The 25,074-nt window shown below is 42.2% G+C and overlaps 1 protein-coding gene across 1 annotated transcript in view; it reads left to right on the top strand.

The window, feature by feature from the left end:
* The window catches only part of CENPF (centromere protein F), a 1,545,100-nt gene that overhangs the window by 382,321 nt on the left and 1,137,705 nt on the right, over positions 1-25,074 (top strand). Inside the window, exon 8 of the mRNA XM_044061312.1 lies at positions 2,987-3,112. Within this exon, the coding sequence (XP_043917247.1) occupies positions 2,987-3,112 (126 nt within the window). The remainder of the gene's footprint in view (positions 1-2,986; positions 3,113-25,074) is intronic.

The following is a 25,074-nucleotide window of genomic DNA, read 5'->3' on the forward strand; positions in this document are numbered from 1 at the left end:
TATATATACACAGACACATGAGGACTTAGTATTAGGTAAATCTGATGCTACATAGTCTTTGTTATAGGAAATGTAGTTTGCAAGTAGCTGAACAGTGAATTATTCAGACTGCTATGGTTTTAAGGAATGGAGGCATGGTGTGATGACACGATTATCATTGCTTTTGCAAAGTAAATAGTGGAGTGAGTGCTTATTATACCATGATCCCCCCAAAACGTGCACGCTGATTGGCCAGCGTGCCCGTTGTAAATCGAGTTATACTAATGGAAAAAGGTCCGGTCGCCCGGACTTTTTTCCATTAGTATAACTCGTTTTTTTAAAACACTGTCTCTCTATGTTAAATGGGTTTAACATAGCGAGACAGCTTTAAAATAAGCAACGGAGATCTCCGTTGCTTATTTTAAAGCTGTCTCGCTATGTTAAACCCATTTAACATAGCGAGACAGTGTTTTAAAACAACGAAAAGCAAGATCTCCGTTGCTTTTTTGAGTGTCGCTATGTTAAATGAGTTTAACATAGCGAAACAGTTTTAAAATAAGCAACGGAGATATTTTAAAACTGTCTCGCTATGTTAAACTCATTTAACATAGTGAGACACTAAAAAAAAAGCAACGGAGATCTTGCTTTGTCCGTGCTTTGCCCACAACTCTGATGTACTGCGCGAGCGCAATACATCAGAACTGCCGCGGATGCCAGACATCTGCGGAAGGGCAGTAAACAGGCATTATACTATGCCATTATTTAAGAAAAGTAATCGTTTTTTTTCTTAAATAATGTCATGGTATAATAGCAATAACCCACTTCTGGGTGTGGGTAATGCTAAATTTACCCACGGTTGGCTTTGTTTGGTCCCTCGGGCTTCGCCCTCGGGACCAAACCACGCCAACCGTGGGTAAATTTAGCATTACCCACATCCAGGCGTGGGTTATTGCTATAATAGCATTCACGCTAAAAAAGTGGGTTTATTGCAAAAGTAAACTGGATAAGTGCATATTTAACTGCATTCTGGAACCTAGTATGGATATATAGATTGATAGGCTCGTCATTCATCTATGTTTAAGATGGTACAGTAAACTGTTTAAACAATGCAAAATAGAAATCACTTGGTGATTCATTTTTGACAGCATACAAGGGTTGTAAGCTGAACGATTATGTTATAACATGTTTGTTACTATATCTTTCATTTGAAAGGACCTAGCTGCAACACAGGATAGACTTGGAGGTATATTCAAATGTTTGCAGTATGATTTGATCCATGAATGTGTAAGTAATGATGTACTGATTTGAAAGAGTCGAGCGAGTGCCTGACCATATAATCAGTTATACCAAGTAGGAAATTTTATGTCACGATGGTATACATTTATTATTGTGTGACGATCTATATATAACAAAAGCAACTAGATAGCTAGTTGATCTATAGATATAGAATACAATTTATGCTGCCAAGGATGAGATATGCATATATTTTAAAGTGGAGCATGCATGCAATTTTATTATGTGATGAATTTTGAGTATTATAATGTGGGTTTTATTTATGTATCAGCAACTAAATAGTTAATTTTTTGCTGTTTTAATCTGTTTATGATGTCAAGCAACTAGGGGATGTTTTGTGCTGAACTGATATGCTACTACAAACATTTGAATTTAATTGGGGGGTGTTATGTATAAATGGAAATGTTTGGCAGTTTATGCTCTTTTACTTGTAAAGGGTCTGATGAAGCCACATTTTGTGGTGAAAGCACTTATCTACTTGCAATTAAATGTGATTTTATTTTACTGAATGATGATACAAGTCATTCTTCAGTTTACAGTTTCTGGTTTTTTGCTGTTTTGCCTGCATTTTACAACAGGAACTGTTTGCCTACTGGGGAGCATTCTTTCTTGGATTATAATGTATTTAGTTTGCTATTTACTTGTACAATTTCCTGTACATTCTGAACTAAAAGAAGAATGATAAAAATGGAAAAAAATAAAACAATATTCATGCAAAAACTATGTAGATATACTGCCTATTGAAATGTCAGGACTTGGAAATGCAGGAAAAAAATAAAGGAGACTAATAATGACCGCTGCCTTTCTCCTTTCATCTTGGTTTTGTGCAGAGATCAAGCTGTTTTGCACCCCCACACTACTCTGAACTTGGGTATACCATTTCTGAGATTACCTTACCTTGGCAAAAGTGAAATATTCCAAGAAGCAGTTTCTCAGAGTTGGTGCAAGTCCGACTTTTCAGTCATTCATTCTCCACATTCTGGGGTTTGGCATTGCAAGTTTCAGCAGTTCAGATGGTTACCAGTAATACTAGGAATAGCTGCCTATATGAAACATAAAATGTTTCCTAAAATGATGGTTGTCTGACTTTCTGAAAAGCGTCTTCAATCACATGCCCAACTCAAGGAATGGAAGTTGAGTTCAGAGTACAGAAGCCCAATAAGCAAGAGAGCTTGTCAGAATGTTATGAGCAGGTTCTCAGAATAGCTAACAGCCCCTTTTCAAGTGACAGAAGTGATACAGCAGGACCCAGGTCCTAATGAGTCTTGAGAATAAGGAAAGTAAGAGCTTAAATACAGAGCTGGCACTCACTGCAACCAATGCAGGAAAGCAGGATAGTAGTGATGTGGCTTGAATGGGATCTCCAGTTCTACAACCTCTGCACAATTCTGTCCCCTTTGCAGCCATGTTGGCTCTCCTCTGAGAGCTGGAGGTATGCAGCATTACAGCAGTCCTGGCAAGAAGATAGCTGTGTATGCAATTAGTACATATATTATCAAAATACAATGAAAATATTAATCAGTTTTAAGGCAGATTCTTCCTTTTAATTCTTGATTTATCATTTTGACAGTGTAAGTAAAAATGTAGAGAAACTGTTTAGCTTTAAGTAATGCAAATATTTATACTCCATATGAAATCTAAATTTGAAACAGCAAAACTGAATCTGCACTTTTACATCTGAGTTGACATTTTTGTTTGATTTGTCATTGTTTAGTGTGCTACACTAGAACAGAAGCTGAAGCAGGTGTCTGAAGAGCTGAGATGTCAGAGACAGAATGCAGATATTGCTCGCCTTGCTGTAGAACAGAAACTGAAGGACAAAGAGAGAGAGTACCAGCAGGTAAAGGGCAGACATCTACAGAGAAGTGGTAACAAATGATTTGTTTCTAACTGGAAACTGTTTTCATAGATGTCTAAAAATGGTAGCAATTTTTTTTCTTGGTAGAGTAGTTTTGTTTTCTTTATGGAGATTACCTAATTTATTGCATACTGCTTCATCGAACTTATGTGGGATGCTGTATAAGATGTGAAGACAGTAGGACTTGCCTGCATTCACATTTTCAGGAGGTTTTACTATTTAAGCATTATGTGCACTTTACTCCAAATAGATTATTGCACAGTATTGCCTGACATCATAAATGCCTGGTCAGTATTTTTTAAGATTAGTGCTCTTCGTCCTGAACACACACACACAAAACCGTTTGGGTGGACTTAATGACAAATATACAATTCAATTACACCCATGGGTAATAAATGATTTGAAAGATCTGAGGCCACTGTGTCAGAGGCAGACTGTAATTCCAATGCGACCCCTCCCCTTTACAAAAACATGCTTTTTCACCTGGAGTTCCCTCCTTTTTAACATGCTCTGAGACTTGTCTACAAGAACTTGTGACTTAAGTCCCCATCCTTTCTCCCTAGAAGTATCTAGGGTTTTATGGAGAAGCCTGAGAATGGCCCATCTCCTAGAACCAGGCATTTAGAATGTTGTAAACGCAGCCTTAGGGGTTCCCAGTTCTGCTGTTTCAATCCTTAAGGCTAATGCCCTTTGCATGCTATAACCTGAGGGTGCAGAGGAGCATATTCATCACCCTAGGGAATATCTTGGATGCTTTAACATCTACTATAGGACACATTAGTGGATCGGTGAGACTTTTATCAATCTTAGGAATACCAAAAATGGTGGGAATGGATCCGGAATATGTGGGTGAAAAAACATTATTGGTTTATAAGAAGCATGTATGTTATAAGACAATACGTGAGAGGCGTCTGAGAGTGGAAGGGCTTGGTAAAATGGTGGTGTGGCCACTGTTCACAGTCTGGTTGAGGCAATAATTTAATCCATAAAATGGCAAAAAAACAGACCAGTTTCGGCAAAAATAACAAAGCCTTCCTCGGTGTAAAGAAAATATTACAACAAGCCATATTTTATTACCTGATGAGGAAAGCAACTCTCATTGGTTGGCTGGTCATAATTGCTCATTGAACCCTGGTGATAACAAACCACCTAGCCTAATAATCCATCTTTTTTCTTTCCGATTCAATATAGTATGCCAGCCAATCTTATTTCCTTTGTCACCCTGTATAATATCAATAACTGAATCTGAAGGTTGCAGTTTGGATGTATTAATACATGTTTATAAAGAGCATTACTTTTTGTTTTGTGTTTGATGTCACTCAAGTGTTCACCTATGCGATATTTAACTGGTCTGGATGTCTGATATAAAAAGCCAGACACGAGCAGGTTGCTAAATAAATTACCCATTCACTGGAACAATTTGCAAAAAATATCAAAAACCCTGTCAGTGTTCCGGCTACTGAATTGTTTGTTTTTTTCTATTCTGGCACAGAGTACAATGACCACATGGGAAACAGCCAAATAAGTTAAGCTAGACTGGTGTAAATTGTGGAGTTGGCTGTCCCATGTTTGTAATGGTTGAAATGGGACCCTAATGTTTTGCCCCTTCTGTATCCAAAAAGGCATCTTTCTGGGAGCTTATTGGCCAAGCTGTCATCTGACATAAGTATGTTCCAATTACGCTGAATAACTTGAGAAAGCATATGGGTGTTACGTCCATACGTTGTAATCAACCTGATTGGTGGTGAGCCATGGTTGGTCTTATCCTTATATGCCAAGAGTTAATTCCTATGTAATGATGAAACCTACTTTGGGTACCCAAGTATTCTGTAAATATTTTCAGTGTAATTCATTGGTACATGCCTCTAGTCATCATCCAGCCCATATTATACGTAATATCCCAAAGTCACAATTCCTTAGAATCAAGCATATTTGCTCTAATCCCAATAAATATGAACACTTCAGGCAGGATATGGTACAAAGATTCAAAACCCGAGGATGCAAGCCAGGTACAGTCGCCATGGCCTGTCAGGAGGTTTCATCATTAGATAGGAATGAACTCTTGGCATATAAGGATAAGACCTCCTATGACTCACCACCGATCAGGTTGACTACAACGTATGGACTGAACACCCATATGGTTTCTCAAGTTATTCATCGTAATTGGAACATACTTATGTCGTATGACAGATTGGCCAATATACTCCCAGAAAGATGCCTTTTTTGGATACAGAAGGGGCAAAACATTAGGGTCCCATTTCAACCATTACAAACATGGGACAGCCAACTCCACAATATTACACCAGTCTAGCTTAACGGAGGGGGGGGGGCTTATTTGGCTGTTTCCCATGTGATCATTGTATTCATTGTGCCAGAATAAATGAAACCAAACAATTCAGTAGCCAAAACGCTGGCAAGGTTTTTGACATCAGATTTTTTGCAAATTGTTCCAGTGAATGGGTAACTTATTTAGCAACCTGCTCGTGTCTGGCTTTTTACGTTGGTCAGATATCCAGATCAGTTAAATATCGCATAGGTGAACACAAGTGACAGCAAAAACAAAACAAGTAGTAATGCTCTTTATAAACATGCATTAATACATCCAACTGCAACCTTCAGATTCACAGTTATTGGTATTATACAGGGTGATAAAGGAAATAAGATTGCCTGGCATACTATATTGAATCAGAAAGAAAAAAGATGGATTATTAGGCGAGGTGGTTTGTTACCACCAGGGCTCAATGAGCAATTATGACCAGCCAATCAATGAGAGTTGCTTTTCTCATTAGATAATAAATATGGCACTTTGTGAAATTTTTTTTACACTGAGGAAGGCTTTGTTGTTATTGCCGAAACCGGTCTGTTTTTTGCCATTTTATGGATTAAATTTTTGCCTCTTAACCACGTTGTGCTGGCTCTCTTCTTTTTCACTGGGACTATGCTCTTTTGAGATGTTCACTTGCCATACTTGCAGGGGTTACTTTGGGACTGTTCAGTGTCTCTCTATCCTTGAATTTCGGGAAGTGATAATGGAAGGATATGGGACAATTAAACTTCATTGTAGGTTTTATTGTTGGACCAAAATGGTGATGTATTTAGCCCAGTGTTTGTTGTCCCGCATTCTATAGAGGTAAAACTAAGTTAAGTTTGCAGAAAAGTGTTTGCCAACATAACTATATTACAAAGAAAGATTGAAGAATTACTGATAGAGCAGAATTGTCCAGAGAGGAGGTCCAGTGGAGGACTTCCTAGAATTTTTGGAATGTAAATGGCAATTACAAACTAGAGCCAACTGCTTTCCCAGTATAAATGAATATATTTCCATTTCTAGTGTATTAAAATTAAAGGCTACTATGTATATTTGAACTTATTTTTATTTATCATGTTTTTATAAAATGCGTTAGTATAAGTAGAGTTTTAATATTATAGTTGTATATGTGTGTATATATTTGAGTAGGGAAATGGACTGTTGCTTTAATAATCAACAATGTGTTTTAATTGGGCATTTATTAAGGCTGTTTTGTATGTATACAAGTTCGTAGAGAGGGATGTGTTATTTTTTTCTGAAGAAATCCTGTGTATTGAGTGGATGAAAGCGCTTAAACTGGTTTCCTTTGGGTTCATTGCTTCACCATCTGTTTTTTTTTTTTTTTTTTTTTGTGGATCAAAGGGAAGCATCTGCTTAAAGAAGCTTGTAAACAATCAAGTCATTCTAGAGGTCCCACCACATCAAAGGGGGACATGTGCTTACCGTGATTGGTGGTATTTTTTAGCAAGGCGCTTGATTCTGACCCATCTTCATCTTGGGTAGTTTTGGCTGTGGATGATATGATGGACTTTATTTCTAAACAAACATGGAGAGAAACTAATGCAGCTGAATCTATCCCTAAAAAAACAGGCAAGTTCCTCATCACTCCCAAGGATTGTCCTCATTGGAGCAAGGGTCCAGCCATGGGATTCCATAGTAGTGGCGGCAACCACCAAAAGGGAATTGGCAGAAAAAAGTTGCTCTGTCCATCCACCAAATAGGGAGTCTTGTGATTTGGACAGATTTGGGAAGCGTCTACGCCTCATCTACCTTCTCGATGTGGACATTGAATTATTTGGAACATGTTACTCATTTTCAGAAAGATTTGACCAAGGAGATCTCCAAATCTCTGCCAGGGACTTTGCCTGTGGATCAAAGATAGTCCATTGATGCACAGTTAGCTACCCTGTAGTCCTTGACTAATATTTATATGTGCCTTATCTTCGGTGCTACTGAGGGTGCATCCTAGAGAAGCTGAAATAGGCATATCCATCAAGAGAGACACTTTGATAAGGCTGTGTGATTTTGCAAAACATTTTAAGGCATCCTTTGTCAATACCTGTTATAACAGATCAACACGTTTTGGTCATAAAGTGAAAGATGAAATATCTGAAAGCGAGTAAAAGGTAAATCCCTTTTGAATTTTCCACTCTTCAAATGACCCTTTCCAGGAATAAAAAAGGAGGCAAAATTTGGTTCCTCTAATCCAAGGGATTTTCACTTGCCACTTCTGTTAACAGAGCCCTTCATGGCAGAGGGGAGAACTGTTGTAATGAACATTGCCCTAAGGACATAGGTGGTCCACAGAAGCAAGCCTTCAGAGATCCTTTCTTTGAGAAGCATTTTCAGTGCTTTTGAACAGTTACCCAACTGTTGCACTTTGGGCAGTCAGAGAGAGTGTGAGGACACTTGCATCTGCATCCAACAACCTCTACCACTGTCACTCAAGGCATATGGGTGCAAAGGATAATAACTAGATGCTACTTCATTCCCTTCTAGTTTCCCCTTTTCATCCCAAAATAATTTCTGAGGTTTCACCATCTCAAAGGGAAATGGAGAAGCTTCTAAACAATCAAGTAATTCTAAAGGTCCCACTCCACCAAAGGGGATCTGGAATTTACTCGAGTCTTTTTAGTGCCAAAGAAAAATGGGAACCTAAAGTCAATTCTGGACCTAAGTACTTGAACAAATTTGTAAGAAAAATGCAATTCTGGATGGTCAAGATACAGTCTATTCTTCCTCTTCTAAGAGAGAACGATTGGATATGCTCAATAGATCTTCAGGATGTTCATACGTTCATAGGTTCATACTAGTCAATCTGCCCTAGGGCATTTATAAGCCTAGCCAGAATGTGTTTGGCTTTCGCCACCCATTTTAATTTTATTTTGCTATGCCCTTTTTCGAGGTTAGTATACTGTGCCTCTGTCTAACAGTGACACAGAAGTGATACCCGGGGTAAACCTACGATCTCCCATCCACTCATCAAGATTCCTCTTGAAGAGAGTCAATGAGGGACTCTGCTTAACCCCGACTGGGATTTTATTCGAGTGAAGGGAGCCTCTAGGTTATGAATCTGTCCCTCCAGCATGTCCTATTTATTTCCGTGCTGAGGTTCAAGTCTCTCGAGCACATAGCTCGATGAGATTTGGATTTTCTGAGGTGCAGCATGTCCATTAATTCCGGGTTGGACATGGCTTTATACATCGGGCACAGATCGCCTCTGAACAGGCGGTATGCCACTGAGTAGAGCTGAAGTTTCTTTAACCGGGCAGCATATGGCATCTGTTTGAGCCCTTTGATCCTCTTGGTGAGGTACTTTTGGGGTCTTTCCAGTTTCTGCAGGTGTCTGGTAAGGTACATCCCAAAAGGGGCATTGTACTCGATTATGGGCCTGATGAGGGATGAGTAAAGAGGCACGATGACCTCCCCTGATCTAGATGTGAATCCCTTCATGATTAGGTGGGCTACATAAAATGTTTTTCTAACCACTTTGGCCACGTGGTTGTCAAATGAGAGATTGCTATCAACTTGGGTCCCCAGGTCCCTAATTACTTCTGTTCTTAATGGATTACCACCTATGTGGTAATTTGTGGGCACTTTGGCAACAAAGGGGATGACTATACACTTTTTGGCATTTAGCTTGAGGCCATGGCTCTGGCACCAGTTGTCTGTTTCTATGAGGCCCTTTTGGAGGATGCTTGTGTCGGCTGGAGAGTCTATTGTGGTGCCCAGTTTGCAGTCATCTGCGAACTTGGTCAGCCACAGTCCTTCCGTGTTGGCCTGTACCTCCGAGAAATATATACCGAACAAGAGAGGTCCCAGGACTGAGCCTTGTGGGACACCACTTGTAACTGGTTTGGAGTCTGACATGGCTCCAGCAATTCTAACCATGTGGGTTCTGTCCTTGAGCCAGTTTGCAATCCATCTAGTGACATAGGGGTTTATATTTAAGCTGGTGAGATTATCTATAATGCCCGAGTGGGATATTGTATTGAAGGGTTTTGCGAGGTCCAGGTAGGCTGTGTGGACCACCTTCCCCTCGTCAATGGCCTTGGTGACTGTTGCAAAGAAATCAACCAGGTTTAAGAGGCAGGATCTGCCCTTAGCAAAGCCGAACTGGGTAGGATCCAGTGTCTGTAGGTCCCCAATATCTTTATTTATGAGGTCCATGATGATCCTTTCCATAGCTTTGCAGACCAAGCTAGTCAAGCTTATGGGGCGATAGTTTCCAGGATCTGTTGAGGCACCACCTTTATGGAGAGGGACCACTGTTGCTGTACGCCACTCTGAGCACATATCCTGTAGTAAGGCTGAGATTGAACAGTAGTTTTATGTTTGGGTTTAGCTCTTGTAGTTCATGTAGGATGCAGCCCGGGACACCGTCTGGTCCCATTGATGCTGTGTTTTTTGCTTTGGAGAGGGCGGCTCTTACCTGAGCATCTGAGATGTCAGGGGGGCAGCACTCTGCTGTGATAGATATTTGCCCTTTTGGTGGGGAGGGAGGGGGGAGTTTGCGCTGACCCTGTCAGCTAGGATGTTGGCAATGTCTGTGGGTTCAGTGTATTTTTTGTCATTTTGGACTAATTCTGAGCATATCTGGGAATTACCACCCAGGTTCCTAACATAACTAAAGAAAGCCTTGTGATTATCCTTAGTGTCCTGTGCAATTTTTCTTTCGAAGCTGGCCTTAGACAATTTTATGAGTGCCTGTAGTTTTTTGCTAATACTGATCAGTGATGCCTTCCCTTTTTGGGATTTTGCTCTATCATTTAGTAGCTTCCTCCTTCTATTGTATAGTTTGTTTATGGCTGGGGTCCACCAGACAGGACGTCTGCCTTTGGAGGATTGGGTCTTGGTTTTATTTGGGATCGCATGATCCATGCATTCCTGAAGGTGTTCATAGAATGCATTTATAAAGGATTCTGCGGTCTGGGCTGTATTTTCCACAGGCCCGGGGACTTTGAAGGATTCCACCTCGGTTTTGAGGAGTGTGAAATTTGCTTTAGAGAAGTTTTTCACTGTGGTTTTCTGGGCAGGGGGTGGGGTCGGGATGTGAATATCCAGTGCGATTAGTTTATGGTCTGATCTTACCAGTGAGGGATACACTTCTCGTCTGGAGCATAGAGTCCCCATGTTGGTGATGATCAGGTCCAGTATGTTTTCCCCTCTTGTGGGAGTGGTAACAAGTTGTTCCATAGCATTTGAGTTTATAAATTCTAGGAACCTTTGGGCTAGCATGTTGGAGCTAGAGTAATGCTCCCAGTCTGTTTGGGTAGTTGAAGTCGCCCAATATAATGGTGTTTGGAGAGACCTTCATATTTTCCAGAGTTCTCAGGAAGGCCGAGTGGGGTTCCTGGGTTTGGGAGGGTGGTCTGTAGCAGGCTATAAACTGGAAGGCAGTTTTACCCACTGTTAGTTGCACATGGATAGTCTCTGATGCTTTGTGCTTTGCCACCAACCTGGAGGTGTGGGTATCTTTGATGAATATCGATACTCCCCCTTCCTTCTGTGGTTCGGTCTAAGTTTTGGGGCCGAAAAGCATGGTATGAGGTATAACCTGGTAGTGCTGGGGTGCTCTCGGGAGCCCTGAACCAGGTTTCTGTTACTGCACAGATATCTATGTTCTCCATGCTAAGGAGAGTTTCGAGTGCGTGCATTTTGAGGTTTAGACTTCTGGCGTTGAGTAGCATTACTCTTAGTTTCTTATCCCTTGTGATACCTATGGAGGTGGGGTTTGTCTTTTGAGCCTTGCCTAAAAAAGGCACTATGGGGGTAGCAAGAGCCTTTGCCAATATCCGAAAGCCCAGGGGTGACAGATGCAAGCCGTCCCTAGCGAAGCATCGTGGCTTGTCGAGCATATCATCCCAAGCTGACAGGCATTGGATCCCCTTTAAATGACACCAGTCCTTAAGCCAATTGTTGAAATTGATCATCTTGTCTTCATATTGTGGCATCATTCTTGGTGAGGGTAAGATGCTACTCAAGGTCAGGGTCATACCGGCCTGGGCTACATGCTCAGAGAGCTCCTTTATGTCTCTTTTCATGTAGTCCAGGGAGGTACGTCTCAGGTCATTCACACCAGCATGGACAATGACTGAGTCATATTTGTACTTGCCTTGGAGTGACCTGAGTGCTTGTGTTATGTGGCAGATCCTAGCGCCCGACAGGCTGCTCACCGTGACCCTCTCGTTGTTCAGCCTGGTGAGCGGGACGTCAGTGTGCCTGACGATAGTCGCCTATTACAAGTGTATCAAGTGTGTTGTTTAGTCTTAAGGGCTGTGACTGTTCGGCACACTGGCTTTGTGAGGTATGTGTTGCACGTGTTTTTTTTTGGGGTAGCGGTTGCTTGGGTGTCTGCTTTGGAATTCTCTGCTGCTTAGGCAGATCTTTATTTAGAGCCTCCGAGTATGTTTTTGTGTGATTATGTGTTTGGTTTGCTGTCGTGGTAGGTCTGTGTGAGACTGGAATTGTAGTGAGTGTGGTTTCCTTCTCCTGACTGGTTATGCCAGTACTGAGTTGAGAGAGCTTAGCCTCCAGTTTGGCTATATGGTTGCATCTCTCACATGTGTTGGAATTTGTTGGGAGGAGGAGAGGGTTGTCTGTGTACATTAGGCAGTTGTAACATTGCCTCAAGATTCCCAGATTCACCAGCTGGACCGGAGATGAGATTGACAACTGATCTTTGGACATGCTAGAATAATATTGGGAATTCCTTAATAATTGAAAACAATGGCCAGTGGGGAGTGAGGGTGTAGTGCTTTTAATTTTTAGTGCTGACTTATATAATTGCTTTAGTGAGCAAGTGCCAGGTAACTTAAGTGCAATGTGTTACAGGTAGCTTAAATGCAAAAACGACAAACAGTAACTTTCTTTCAAGTGAAACAAGGAAAAAAGTACAGTAAGCAATGCAGAAATCACTAGTGATCCACAGAAGCGCTGAGAAGCCCCGTATTAGGTGGAATTAGCGTTCCAGGGAAATAACAAGCAAACAAGCATATAAACAAAGCTAGATTCAGCAGGCCTGGATCTAGTCTATGCTACCGCAAACAAAAGGTGTACCAATTTCAGTAAGATACAGTTCAAATATTCAGGCACTATAAACCTTTAACCAGAAATTCCCAGCTCAGAAGGGCAGAGTCCAGCCTCTTCTCCCACAAGAGTGCAGACCACGAACCTTCTTAATGTAAAATAACTGGCCTGAAGCCCAAGTGCTTAAACCAGAACTAATACATTTTAAGAATAACAGACACTGGGCTCTCAATCAGCAGTTCCCAACTTAGAAGGATGAAAGCTACCTGTCCTGCCACCACAGTGCATGCCACAAACCTTCCTAATGTAAAACAACTGGTCTGAAGCCCAAGTGCGTAATCCAAAAGACTTAGAATGACAGCTACACTTTAATCAAGTTACTACCAAGCAGTAATAAATACAATTGAATACTTTAGAGAATGCCTGGATTAGTGCTCAAGTTACACAAACAAAGCTAGATCCAGCAGGCCCGAATCCAGTCTATGCCACAGCAAACAAGGCGCACCAACTTCAGTAAGAAGCAGTTCAGATATGCATGCACTATAATCCTTTAACCAGAAATTCCCAGCTCAGAAGGGCAGAGTCCAGCCTCTCCACCCACAAGAGTGCAGACCACGAAGCCTCTTAATATAAAATAACTGGCCTGAAAGCCCAAGTGTTTAAACCAGAATTAATACACTTTTAGAATTAGACACTGAGCCCTCAATCAGCAGTTCCCAACCTAGAAGGATGTAACTACCTGATGTTCTTCATTCCACATTGCTGCAGTCCTAACACTTGGGTAGTCCGCTGTCCCAGTCGGCCCGAATACCAAAGTATATGGCTGACGTCGGTCAAGGCGCATTAGTCTGACGTCAGGACGTCAGGGTACAAATGCGCATGACCGACGTCATATCCTCAGTCTTTTTTGCCGCATGGTCCGATGCAGAAGCAGTTTTGCGAGTGCAGGTTGGCGTTCTGAAATTTTCTGAAGTCGGAGTTTCAGACCGAATCAAAGTTGGCTAAGTACCCCGTTGGGGAATATTTTGCTTTTCTCTTGCCTCAGTATTTAACCGGATGTCAGAAAAAGTGAATAACTGTATTTCTTGTGGGAAACAGATACCTCATAGGGATTACCATACCTTGTGTATACCTTGTTTAGGGCCTGAGCACGACGTTGTTGGATGTCGCTCTTGTGCTAGATTTAACAAACGCACTATAAAGAGAAGGTTAGACTGTGCCAGGTTAGTTTTTGGGAAGCGTTGTAATTATAAAATGCCGTCGGATGCTCCGACGCTTCGCAAAAAGCGCAAGGACAAAGCAGCAAAGCCTAGGTTGGAAGAACCGTCAGTCCCGGACGTCTGTTCTTTAGAAGGCTCAGTGGAGCCGGAGGTTCTGCTAGCAGTTTCTTTGGAGTCTCAGGGAGAGACTTTACTGTTACAGGATGTGTCCTCTCAGGAGGTAGGCCAGGCTGAAGGGGCTTCTCAGGTGGCTGTTCTCCCCTCTCTTCCTAAGGTGGTTAGGCCCTCCCCTTCTGTTTCCAAGGCTTCTTTGAGAGGCAGGCCAGGTTTAACTTCAGTGGGGGTCTCTCCTAGTTCTTCAGGATCTTTGCCTAAGAAACATATGCTTAAAATGGCAGAAGATTTGATTACTATGATTAGAGGTTCTATGCCCCCTCCTGATAAGAGGCCTAGGGTGGAACCTGAGCTTGAGAGTTTTGAGCAGTGTTCGGAGGCTTCAGAGTCTTCGGCTGAAGACTTGCAGGAGTATCCTCCTTATTCTGATTCTGATGTGGATGATTCTACTCCTTCGGCTTCTCCTCCTGAGGATTTTTCTTTTTCAGAGACTCTTCATTCCATGAGGGAGCATTTTAAATGGGAAGGTCAAGATTTCTCTGATTCCAGGAAGAGGCTTAGGGAATTTTTGTTTTTACCCCAGCATAGGCCTTTAGCTATACCTCCTGTTCTGGATGTGGTGGAAGATGTTTTTGCAGAGGCTTCCCTGAACCCTGATTCTTTGCCTCCTGCCCCAGTTAAACCAGATAGGTATTCTAGAGTGCCTGAAGCTCATAAGTATCTTTTTAAGAGTCCTAGGGCAGACCCGGAAACTGTTTCTCAGGGGCCTAAAGGTGTTAAGGCTTCTGTTGTTAAAAATCCTGTTCCTCCTGATAAAGAGGCAAGGGCTTTGGATAGATGGGGAAGGAAAGTGTATACTTCTTCCACTTTAGCCATGAGGGCGTTGAATTGCCAGTTTCACATGTTAAAATATCAAAATTATCTCCTTTCACAATTGAAGTCTAAGGTGGATGCTCTGGCGGAAGGTATTGAGTGTAAAGAGTTGCAGGATTTAGTTCATGTGTCTGAACAGGTGGGTAAGCATTCCTTGCAATGTGGTTTTGATGCTGTGCAGGCCTCTTCGAGGGTGGCTGCCACTAGTTCTGTTCTTCGTAGGCACGCCTGGCTGAGGGATCAGAATTTAGCTGAGCATGTTAAGACAAGGATTTTGGATGCTCCGTTACAGTCTGACGTGTTGTTTGGTTCGCCTGTGGAAGCAGTTTTAAAGAAAATGGAGGACAAGGCTAAGTCTATGCAGACTGTTAAAGATTTTTTGCAGGTTCAGCCTCCGAAGTTTAGTAGAAATTGGCCTACTAAGGGATGGACATATCCTGGATGGACATATCCTGCTTATGATTCCCAGTCTAGGGGTAGGTCTAGACGTGGTAGGGGCAGAGCTCAAGGTTCTTTTAGGCCTAGAACAGGGAGTTCACCTGCTCAGTCTTCTGGTGAGGGCAGGGGTCAGTCCTTTCAGAACAGACCCAATGACCTGCCTTTTCAGCTGCCAGTACTTTCTCGTCTGGCAGCACCTTTGGGAGGAAGGCTGGCTCTTTTCAAAGAAAATTGGAATTTAATTACCCAAGACAAATGGGTATTGGATATCATTCACCACGGTTACAGGTTTTATTTCCATACCTTGCCTCCTTTCAAAGGCATGCCAGACATTCCTCCTTTACAAAGAAAAGAGGCTCACAAGCAAATTTCTCTGTTACTCCAAATAGGGGCCATTCAGCCGGTTCCTGTGCCAGAAAGGGGCCTAGGATTTTATTCTCGCCTGTTCCTAGTACCAAAGAAGGGGAACACGTGGAGACCAATTTTGGATTTATCTATCCTCAACACTTATCTGGACATTCCCAAGTTCAAAATGTTGACGTTACAACAGCTTTTACCTCTGCTGGGCAAAGATCACTGGATGGTAACTTTAGATCTCAAGGAGGCTTACCTTCATGTGCCTATCAGACTAAGTTGCAGGAAGTATCTGCGTTTGAGCTGGGAATTCCCATTATCAGTTCTCTGCATTGCCCTTTGGCTTATCTACTGCCCAGAGTATTCACAAAGGTTCTGGCTCCAGTGATAGCTTACTTCAGGCTAAAAGGAATACAAATCTATCCTTACTTGGACGACTGCCTGATTCTGGCTCAAGAAAAGGAAGACCTTTTACAGCATTTGGAATATGTGATAGCAGTGCTAAGATGCCTAGGGTATTCTGTGAACGAAATAAAGTCCAGTCTAGTACCCTCTCAAGACATGTGCTTTCTGGGTGTGAGACTGAATACAGCAACCCAGATGGCCTTTTAACCCCGGAAAAACAAAAGAATCTTTCCATTTACTTCCATCAACTATCTCTTCAGTCCGGGCTGACTGCAAGGACAGTCCTTCAAGCCTTAGGGTTCATGGCATCTTGTATTCTGGTGCTTCCCAATGCCAAACTGCATATGAGTAAGCTGCAATGGTATCACCTAAATGTATGGACACAGTACTGCCAGGATTTGGACACTGTCATTCAAATAATACCTTGCATTCAAAAGGAGTTTTGTGGTGGGCTCAGTAATGTCACCTAAACAAGGGACTCTCTGTGACCCGCCAGAGGCGAGTCAGATTCTAACGACAGATGCCTCAGACATAGCTTGGGGAGCTCATCTGAATGGAAAGTGGATACAAGACAAGTGGCCTGCCAGACTGCAGCATCTACATATCAACATGAAGGAGATGTTAGCAGTCCAGTTTGCATTAATGGCTTTCAAGGAGTTACTTCTTCCAGGGCAGGTATTGATTCTAACAGACAACACAACTGTCATGTGGTACATCAACAAACAAGGGGGAACACATTCTTACCCTATGCAGGCAAGCAATGATTTTATGGGAGACTGCGCTCAGCTTGCAACTAACTCTTCAGGCAAGGTTTCTGCCGAGCACAGAACTCCTTAGCAGATGTGTTAAGCAGACAAATCATGGATCCCCACGAGTGGAAACTGGATCTTCATGTATTTCGAAATTGACAGTGTCATGGGGAACTCCAGACATAGATCTGTTCGCTTCTCCACTAAACCACCAGCTGCCAAAGTTTTGCACAAAAGGTTTTCATCACACAGCTTGGAAAGTGGATGCTCTTTCTTTCAGTTGGAAAAATCTTCATGTGTATGCCTTTCCACCTCTGCCTCTTCTCCCAAAGGTGCTCCTAAAGGTCAGACAAGACAAGCCAAGGATGATTTTAATAGCTCCAGATTGGCCTCGGCAACACTGGTACCCATTACTGAGGAGTCTGGTAAGGAAGCCTCCATGGCCTTTACCTTTGATTCCGCACCTGTTGTCTCAGAGGGACGGTCATCTACTCAATGTCAAGCTTCACTCTCTTCATCTAACAGCCTGGCATATTCTGTTTTGAAACACAGCAGGTCTCAACTTCCTCAACAAGTTTTAAATGTGATTATGGAAGCCAGAAGACCTAGTACAAGGAAAGTGTACGCAGAAAAATGGAAGAGATTTTTATTTTGGAGTGCAGCAAAGAATTTGGAGATTTCTGAGCCTAATTTGAGTGTGGCTCTTCAATATCTTACTGAGTTATTGGACAAAGGTTTGTCTTTCTCTTCCATTAAGATTCATGCTGCAGCAATTTCAGCTCACTATGATTGTGACCCACCATTGTTTTCGCATCCTTTGTTCAAGCAATTTCTTAGAGGGGCAAAGAATATAAGACCCCCACGTAGAGCTCCTACTCCTGCTTGGGATCTCAATTTTGTGTTGGAGAAACTTACTCTACAACCTTTTGAGCTTGCGGGCTACTGCTGAATTGAAATACTTGTCATGGAAGACTGCTTTTTTGTTGGCCATTACTTCTGCAAGAAGGGTTTCTGAATTACAGGCCCTTATGGCGTTTGAGCCTTTTTTGATTTTCCATAAGGATAGGGTATCATTACGTACTAATCCTTCCTTTATGCCTAAGGTGGTTTCTAGTGTGGCTTTAAACCAAACTATTCATTTGCCTACTTTCTATGCAGATCCCCAAAATAAGGGGGAAAAGATTTTGCACACTTTAGATGTACACAGGCAGTTGCGTTATTATTTAAGCAGGACTAAGGATTTTAGGCAGTCTCAGCAGTTGTTTGTTTCTTTTGCTTTGAGTTCTCAGGGCAAGCCTGTGTCAAAGCAAACTATTTCTAAGTGGATTGGGTTTTGCATTGCATTTTGTTATTCCCATCATGGCAAGGAGATTCCAGCTGGGATTAGGCCTCATTCCACTAGGGCTACTGCCACTTCAACAGCATTTCTAAGGGGGGTGGCAACTAAGGATATTTTGGAGGCAGCTACTTGGAGTTTAGTGCATACTTTCTCTAAGCATTACCACCTTCCTCTCCACTCTAAATCTAGGGCTGGTTTTGCCACAGCTATTTTGCAAGGCATGTTGACAGCTCCTGCTTCTTTATGATTTGCCAGCCTCCCTTACCTCTGCTTTGGGATTCTACCCAAGTGTTAGGACTGCAGCAATGTGGAATGAAGAACATAGTACAGTTTTGTACCTACCATAAATGTAGATGTTCGAGGATCCACATTGCTGCAGTCCAATTTACCCTCCCTCCTTGACCGCTGTGTTTAGGGGTGGTTGTGTGGGTGAGGTTATACTCTTGTAATTTTGTATATATTGTACATATATTTGGTGCAGGAGTGTTTGGTGTTTTTTGGTTTTGGCCTTATCTTTTTAGGGTCTTCTGACATCTGGGGCAAGAAAAGACTGAGGATATGACGTCGGTCATGCGCATTTGTACCCTGACGTCCTGACGTCAGACTAATGCGCCTTGACCGACGTCAGCCATATACTTTGGTATTCGGGCCGACTGGGACAGCGGACTACCCAAGTGTTAGGACTGCAGCAATGTGGATCCTCTAACATCTACATTTATGGTAGGTACAAAACTGTACTTTTTGCCACTACAGTGCAGACCACAAACCCTCTCAGTGCAAAACAACTAGTCCAAAGACCGAGTGTTTAAACCAAAAGGCTTAGAATGAGTTACACCAAGCAGTAATAAATACAATTGAGTACTTTTTAAGATGATGCAAAAGTAAAATAAAGTAGGTAGAAACACAAGTACAGTAAAAGCAGATGACATTTTTTCTGAACAAGTGCTGAGATCAAAGAAACAGATTTGAGTGCTGAAACTAGAAAACTGGGTAGTTATAAGAAAAAAAAACTAAGCAAGAAGGCTTCCCTCCAACACAGAAGGGCTTGGGGGCTCAGAAGCCTACAAATAGTCTATACCACTTAAGCAGGAAAGGCAGGAAACAAGGTTACTTTTTTTTTTTTTTCTGTTTCCCAGATGCTCTCTTTGTACACAGTAGTAGTGCCTGAAATCAGAATATGATCTCACTGCACTCAGTTGAGTGAGCAAATGAGATGGGCCCAGAAGGAGTATCCAAACACAAATTTACAAGAGGGGGTGGGCAGTTTCAAGGCCACTAAGATTAACACCAAAACAAAAACAGGGAGGGTGGCTGGGACTAATTGAAGAGCAGAGTCAAAACTTCCAGTTCAGTTAATATTCCTGCAACACAGTTAAAATCAATTTAAAATACTGTATTTTTTGAAAAAAAGTGCAGATAAAGGTACTTAAATTCTCTTATACGTCCAGTTGAATACAGCAAGTTCTTAGCCGGCCAAAGCTGAGGTCTTTAAGCAGAAAATATTTCACACTGTACCACTTAAATAGGCAAGGACAGGAAATCAAAGAATGTGGCTACCCCCACACCTGTAATTACTAGCAAATAACAAAATTCAGCAAACACTGACCAACTTCCAGTTCAGTTAATATTCCTGCAGCACAGTTAAAATCAATTTAAATACTGTATTTTTTGGAAAAAAAATGCAGATAAAGGTACTTAAATTCTCTTATACGTCCAGTTGAATACAGCAAGTTCTTTGCCGGCCAAAGCTGAGGTTTTTGGTCTGCCATATATAAAGATGGACAGACGCTCCAGGAAGTAACTTTGCTTCTGTCTGGGAGCCATTCATTTTCAGTTCAGGTTTCTGCCCTTTTGTCTTGCCACACCCTCGGGTGTTCAAATATATGGTAGTAGTAGCAGCCCATCTCTGACTGCAGGGGTTTCCGGGTTTTCCCTTATTTGGATAACTGGCTCGTCACCACCCCTAACAGTGATATACTCGACCAAGCCAGGGACTCCTTGCTTTTATCTATGCGCAGATGTAAACATTGCAGTGAATCTAACAAAGTTCAAACCTTAATGACAAAAAACAGCAATCCAGGACCACCAAAGCTTCAGATAAAACAGCTTTTAATAAAAGGTTAGCGCTTTCATGCCAATAACTCTGTACTTCATCAGACAAAATACAGAGATAAAAGAGCACTCTTTATAATACAAGCAATTGATCAATGTAAGAATTTACGCTGTCCTAATAAATGCTTTAAAGGCACATAGGCATCATGTCCAGGGCTTCTATGTGCCTGCAACTTTCATAATCCATTTACTTTCAGCCCTTTCAATAAAATTGTTCAGATCACCACCCCTCTTAACATCAGAACTCTGTAGTACTAAAAAATGAAAAAAATTATCTTTAAAAACTTGAACATGCCTGTACAAAGCACCACTGTCATCATTATTTCTTATATAACCAACATGTTCTAAAATACATTCCCTTAAAGTCCTAATGTTTTTGCCTACATAAAACAACAGCATGAAAGCACTAATATTTTATTAAAGCTGTGTTATCTGAAGCTTTGGTGGTCCTGGATTGCTGTTTTTTGTCATTGTATGCTATTTTGCCTTGCTGAGACCTTTGCTTCCTTGGTATCGTTTTATTTTTGTAAAGTTCAAACCTTATCCAGCTCAGTCTTTAGAGTTCATAGGAGGTTAGTTGAACACACAGCTCCAAACCGCAAAACTTCCTCAAACAAGGATTATAGCTATTCATTATCAAGCCTGGCTGTGTTGTCCTGTCTAAAGCCACCATCAAAAAAGATTCTCCATCTTCTAGGCTGCAAGGCAGCTTCAGTCACCCTGGTTCTTCTGGCCAGGTTCTACATGTGAGTTCTACAGTGGACTCTTGCAGTCCACTGATAAGATGGCAACCCATGTCTTTCCAAGTGCTTTTAACAAAGATTTGCAAAACACACATCTGGTAGTGGTCAGTTACCACGTGTTTCACAAAGATGTCTTTTCAATCTTCTCTCTCCTCAAGCTACGATGACCACGGATGCTTCCCACTTGAGGTTAAGGGGACATTACTTGGGAAAGGCATTCTAAGGTACATGGACACAATCAGAGGCCATTCTTCACATCAGTATATTGGAGATGAAAATGGTCCTACAGTTGCAGGCCTTTCTGGACTGACTCCCACCTTAGATGTGATCTCTATTCAGACAGCATGGCAGTTGTCTGGTAACTTAACCAACAGGAAAGAACCAGTTCTCATCTATTATGTTGAGAAGCCATGAGATTGTTGCAATGGGTGATATCTTCTCACCATTTTTATATTCTGGAAAAGTCCAATGAACAGGTTGAGCAGGTCTATCCTTCTGCCTCATGAGTGGTCTATCATATCATCATGCACTGTATATTCAGCTGTTGGAACTGACCTTGATGCAGTGTCTTTGCATCTCCCCACAATGCCACGTGCAGCAAATTTTCTCTGATCCCCAGAAGGGGGCAGTCACCGAGGGATGCTTTAACCTGCAGTTGGCCTCCAGAACTTCCTTATGCCTTCGCTCCTGTTCTTTTGTTTCCAAAGTTCTTACAGAAATATTGGTGAAGATGATTACGGTCATCCTCCTAGCGCCCTACTGGTCTCTAAAAGTACGGTTTCCCTTCCTTTGGTATCATTTAGTACATCCTCCTTGTGTGCTGGGCTCTGCTCCGTCTACTTTCTCACCCACCAGGATTGCCTCTCCTGGGCATTCAATCACTCAAGTTGACCACATGGTTTCTCTGATGCCAATGATTGCAAGACAGACCAGGTTTTCATCCTCTGTTGTTCATATCCTGACTTTGTCCTAGAAACTTTCTAAATGCAAGATTTACAAAACCAAATGAAAAAGGTTCTCTGTATGGGCAGTTGATAACAATCTTAATCCGTTTTCGACTCCTCTTCCAGCAGTTTTGAAGTTCTTGGCATATCTTTTTTTAGACTACAGCCAGCTGTTCCACCATCAAAGTAAAATTAGCAGCCACATTCTCCCTGGGATGTTACTTTTTTACTGCAATTCGTAAGTAGCCTTCCATTTGATCAGCTGTCAAAGTTGATTTATTTTTTTTCTCATGGAAAACTATCTTAGTTGGTGTTAATTTTGCTAGGAGAATTTCAATTCCATGCCTTGTCTATAAAACTTTCATACACAATTTTTCATGAAGACCATGTGTGTTTGAGTAAAAACTTTTCCAAAGGTGGCTTCTGAATTTTCTATCAACCAGTCTATAAATTCCCCTTTATATTTCCTAAAATTTTCAAAGTTGAATGCAAGTTGTAGTTGACCAGCTGTTCTGATTGTTTACATGAGACAAAAGCCTTCAGAAAAACTGATCAGTTGCTTTTTTTACTCCGCTGTCAAGATGGGAAAGGGGATATTAAGAAGTTATGTACCTACCATAACGTTCCATGTTAGTTGTCTTCATCTCGCCTTCCTTCTTGCTGTTTAGGATCGGAGCCGATCCTCTGCTCCAACTCTGCCATCTTCAATAGCTCGAGAGCTGTTTACTGGCTTGAGGCTACCCCTTATCCCATGATGCCTAGCGACCGCTACCCAGATCGCGTTTGAAATAGCTAATCCAGACATAATAAGAGAGAAACCAGTTATCGAAAAACTGGTTGTTCCATGCATCCTAATATCAAGAATAGGTTAGGAAGACCTAGCCAGAAGAATAACAATGAAAGAATACTCAGCCAGTGAACAAGGACTCCTCTCGATCCACTAGGACGGGGGACGGAGGGAGGGACGCAAGAAAAGGCAAGATGACGACAACTAACATGGAACGTTATGGTAGGTACATAACTTCTTAATGTTAAGTTGTCTATCTCGCCTTCATTCTTGCTGTTAGGTGCTAGGGACGCTGTTCCAAACATCCTGGGTGGCTCAGTGGAACAGATTCTTCAGAACACTGGAACTAAAGTCAGCTCTGCTCCGGGAGACCATATCCACCTTGTAATGAGAAATAAAGGTATGAGGGTTTGCTCACGTGGCAGCTGCACAGATGGAATCCATGGGCAACTTAGACTGAAAGGCTACAGAGGTGGCTAATGCCCTAGTAGAATGACCTTTCGGTTTAGTTGGTAACTCTTTATTCTGTAACTGGTAAATAAATGTAATAGTGTGGGACAACCATCTGGATAAGGTCACCTTGGAAACTGGGAGACCTTGTTTGTTTAAGACATAAGAAAGGAATAATTGGTCTGACTTGCTTATTTCTTTAGTTCTATGTAGGTAAAAACACAATTGTCTGTCAACGTCCATTTGGTGAAGCTTGTACTCTGCCTTGTTGCTATGATTTGGGAAGAACACAGGGAGATCTATAGATTGATTTAAATTATTTTCTGAGCAGACTTTAAGAAGAAACGAAGGATTAGTCCTCAGAGCAACTCCGTCCTTGTGAAACACCAGGTAGGGAGGACGAACACATAGTGCTTGAAGTTCTGAGACACGCCTAGCTGAAGTAATAGCAACCAGAAAGAGTGTCTTCCAAGACAGAAACTTGATGGAGCAGGATGCTGGTTCATAAGGAGGCAGAATTAAGGAAGTTAGGAATAAATTAAGGTCCCAAGGAGGAGGGGGATCTCTCACTGGAGGTCTAAGAAGAGATGTTCCTCTCAAAAAAGCTTTACAGAGCTTATGAGACATGATGTTAGAATTTGTCAAACTGATATGAAAATTAGAAATGGCTGCTAATTGTACCCTAATCGTAGCGGAAGCGGCCCCGGAGTGAAAAAGTTGTGCTAGGAATTCCAGAATTTCGTGGACTGAGGCTGAGAAGGGATCCACATTCCTAGACTCTGCCCAACAAGAAAAACGTTTCCATTTGCTAGCATAAGTTTTTCTCAGACTTATGAGAGGAAACAATAATCTCGTGAACTGCTGAGGAAATGCTGGGAAGCCTGGCTAAGGTTGGAAGTGGAGCAACCAAGCTGTGAGCTGGAGAGTTTGGAGGGATTGATGCAACCTGCCTGATTCATGAATTAGGAGATCTGGAATCGGGTCCAGAGTCCAGGGCTGATCGAGAACGTAAGGGTGCAGGAATGGGAACCATATCTGTCGAGGCCAGTAGGGGGCAATGAGGATCATTTTGCAACCCAACGATATTGCTTTCTGTATGCGTTTCGGTATCAGGGGAAACGGAGGAAAGGCATGAAGAAGTCCCTGATGCCAATCATGGACTAGAGCGTCTCTGGGTATGTGACCTGGAAGTGGAAGAAGGGAGAAGTAGTTGCTGCATTTGCTGTTGAAAGGGGTGGCAAAAAGATCGCAGCAAGGCTGTCCCCATTTGCGGAAGATAAGATCTGCAACTTCCTGATTCAGAGACCGCTCGTGAGGGATGAAGATAGCTCTGCTGAGCCTGTCCGCTATGATGTTGGATCTCCCAGGGATGTGTGTCGCAATCCGAAAACGTTGGGAGGAAATCACCCACTGCCAAAGTCTGAGTACTACTCAACACTGGGTAGGATCTGGTTCCACCCTGCTTGTTGATGTACCACACCACTGACATGTCTGTTTGAATTGCAATGGTCCCTGAAGGAAGAGAATCTTGAAGGGCTTGCAACGCTAGGAGCACGGCTCTCATTTCTAGGACATTTATGTGCAGATGATACTCATGAGGTTGCCAAGTGCCTTGGACTGTCCTGCCCAGATAATGACCCTCCCCCACCCTATCAGGGAGGTGTCTGTAGTCACTGTGGCTACCGGAGGGGGCTGTATGAAAGGTCTGCCCTGAGTCACCAGAGGGGAAGATCATCCACCAAGAAAGGTGCCTTTTGCATGCCTCCGTGATCAGGATCATGTGAGACATGGGTAGCTTTTGGAAAGACCACTGCGTGAAAAGAAGCCACTGAAGAATTCTCATGTGGAAACACGCTAATGGAAGTAGAAGAATGGTAGCTGCCATGGAGCCCAGAGTTTGAAGGACATACCTGACTTGGATCCTTATGCTCTGCATTAGAATTTGCACTTGTTGACTAATTGTGGACACTCTTTCCAGTGATAACCTTGCGAACATTTCCCTTGTGTTTAATTCTGCTCCGTAAGTGATTGACAGGGCAACAAGGCAGATTTTTCAAAATTTATTGTAATACCTAGCTG

This window comes from Protopterus annectens, chromosome 1.part0, assembly GCF_019279795.1.
Source record: "Protopterus annectens isolate FY-2018-M chromosome 1.part0, PAN1.0, whole genome shotgun sequence".
Classification (NCBI taxonomy): Eukaryota; Metazoa; Chordata; order Ceratodontiformes; family Protopteridae; genus Protopterus; species Protopterus annectens.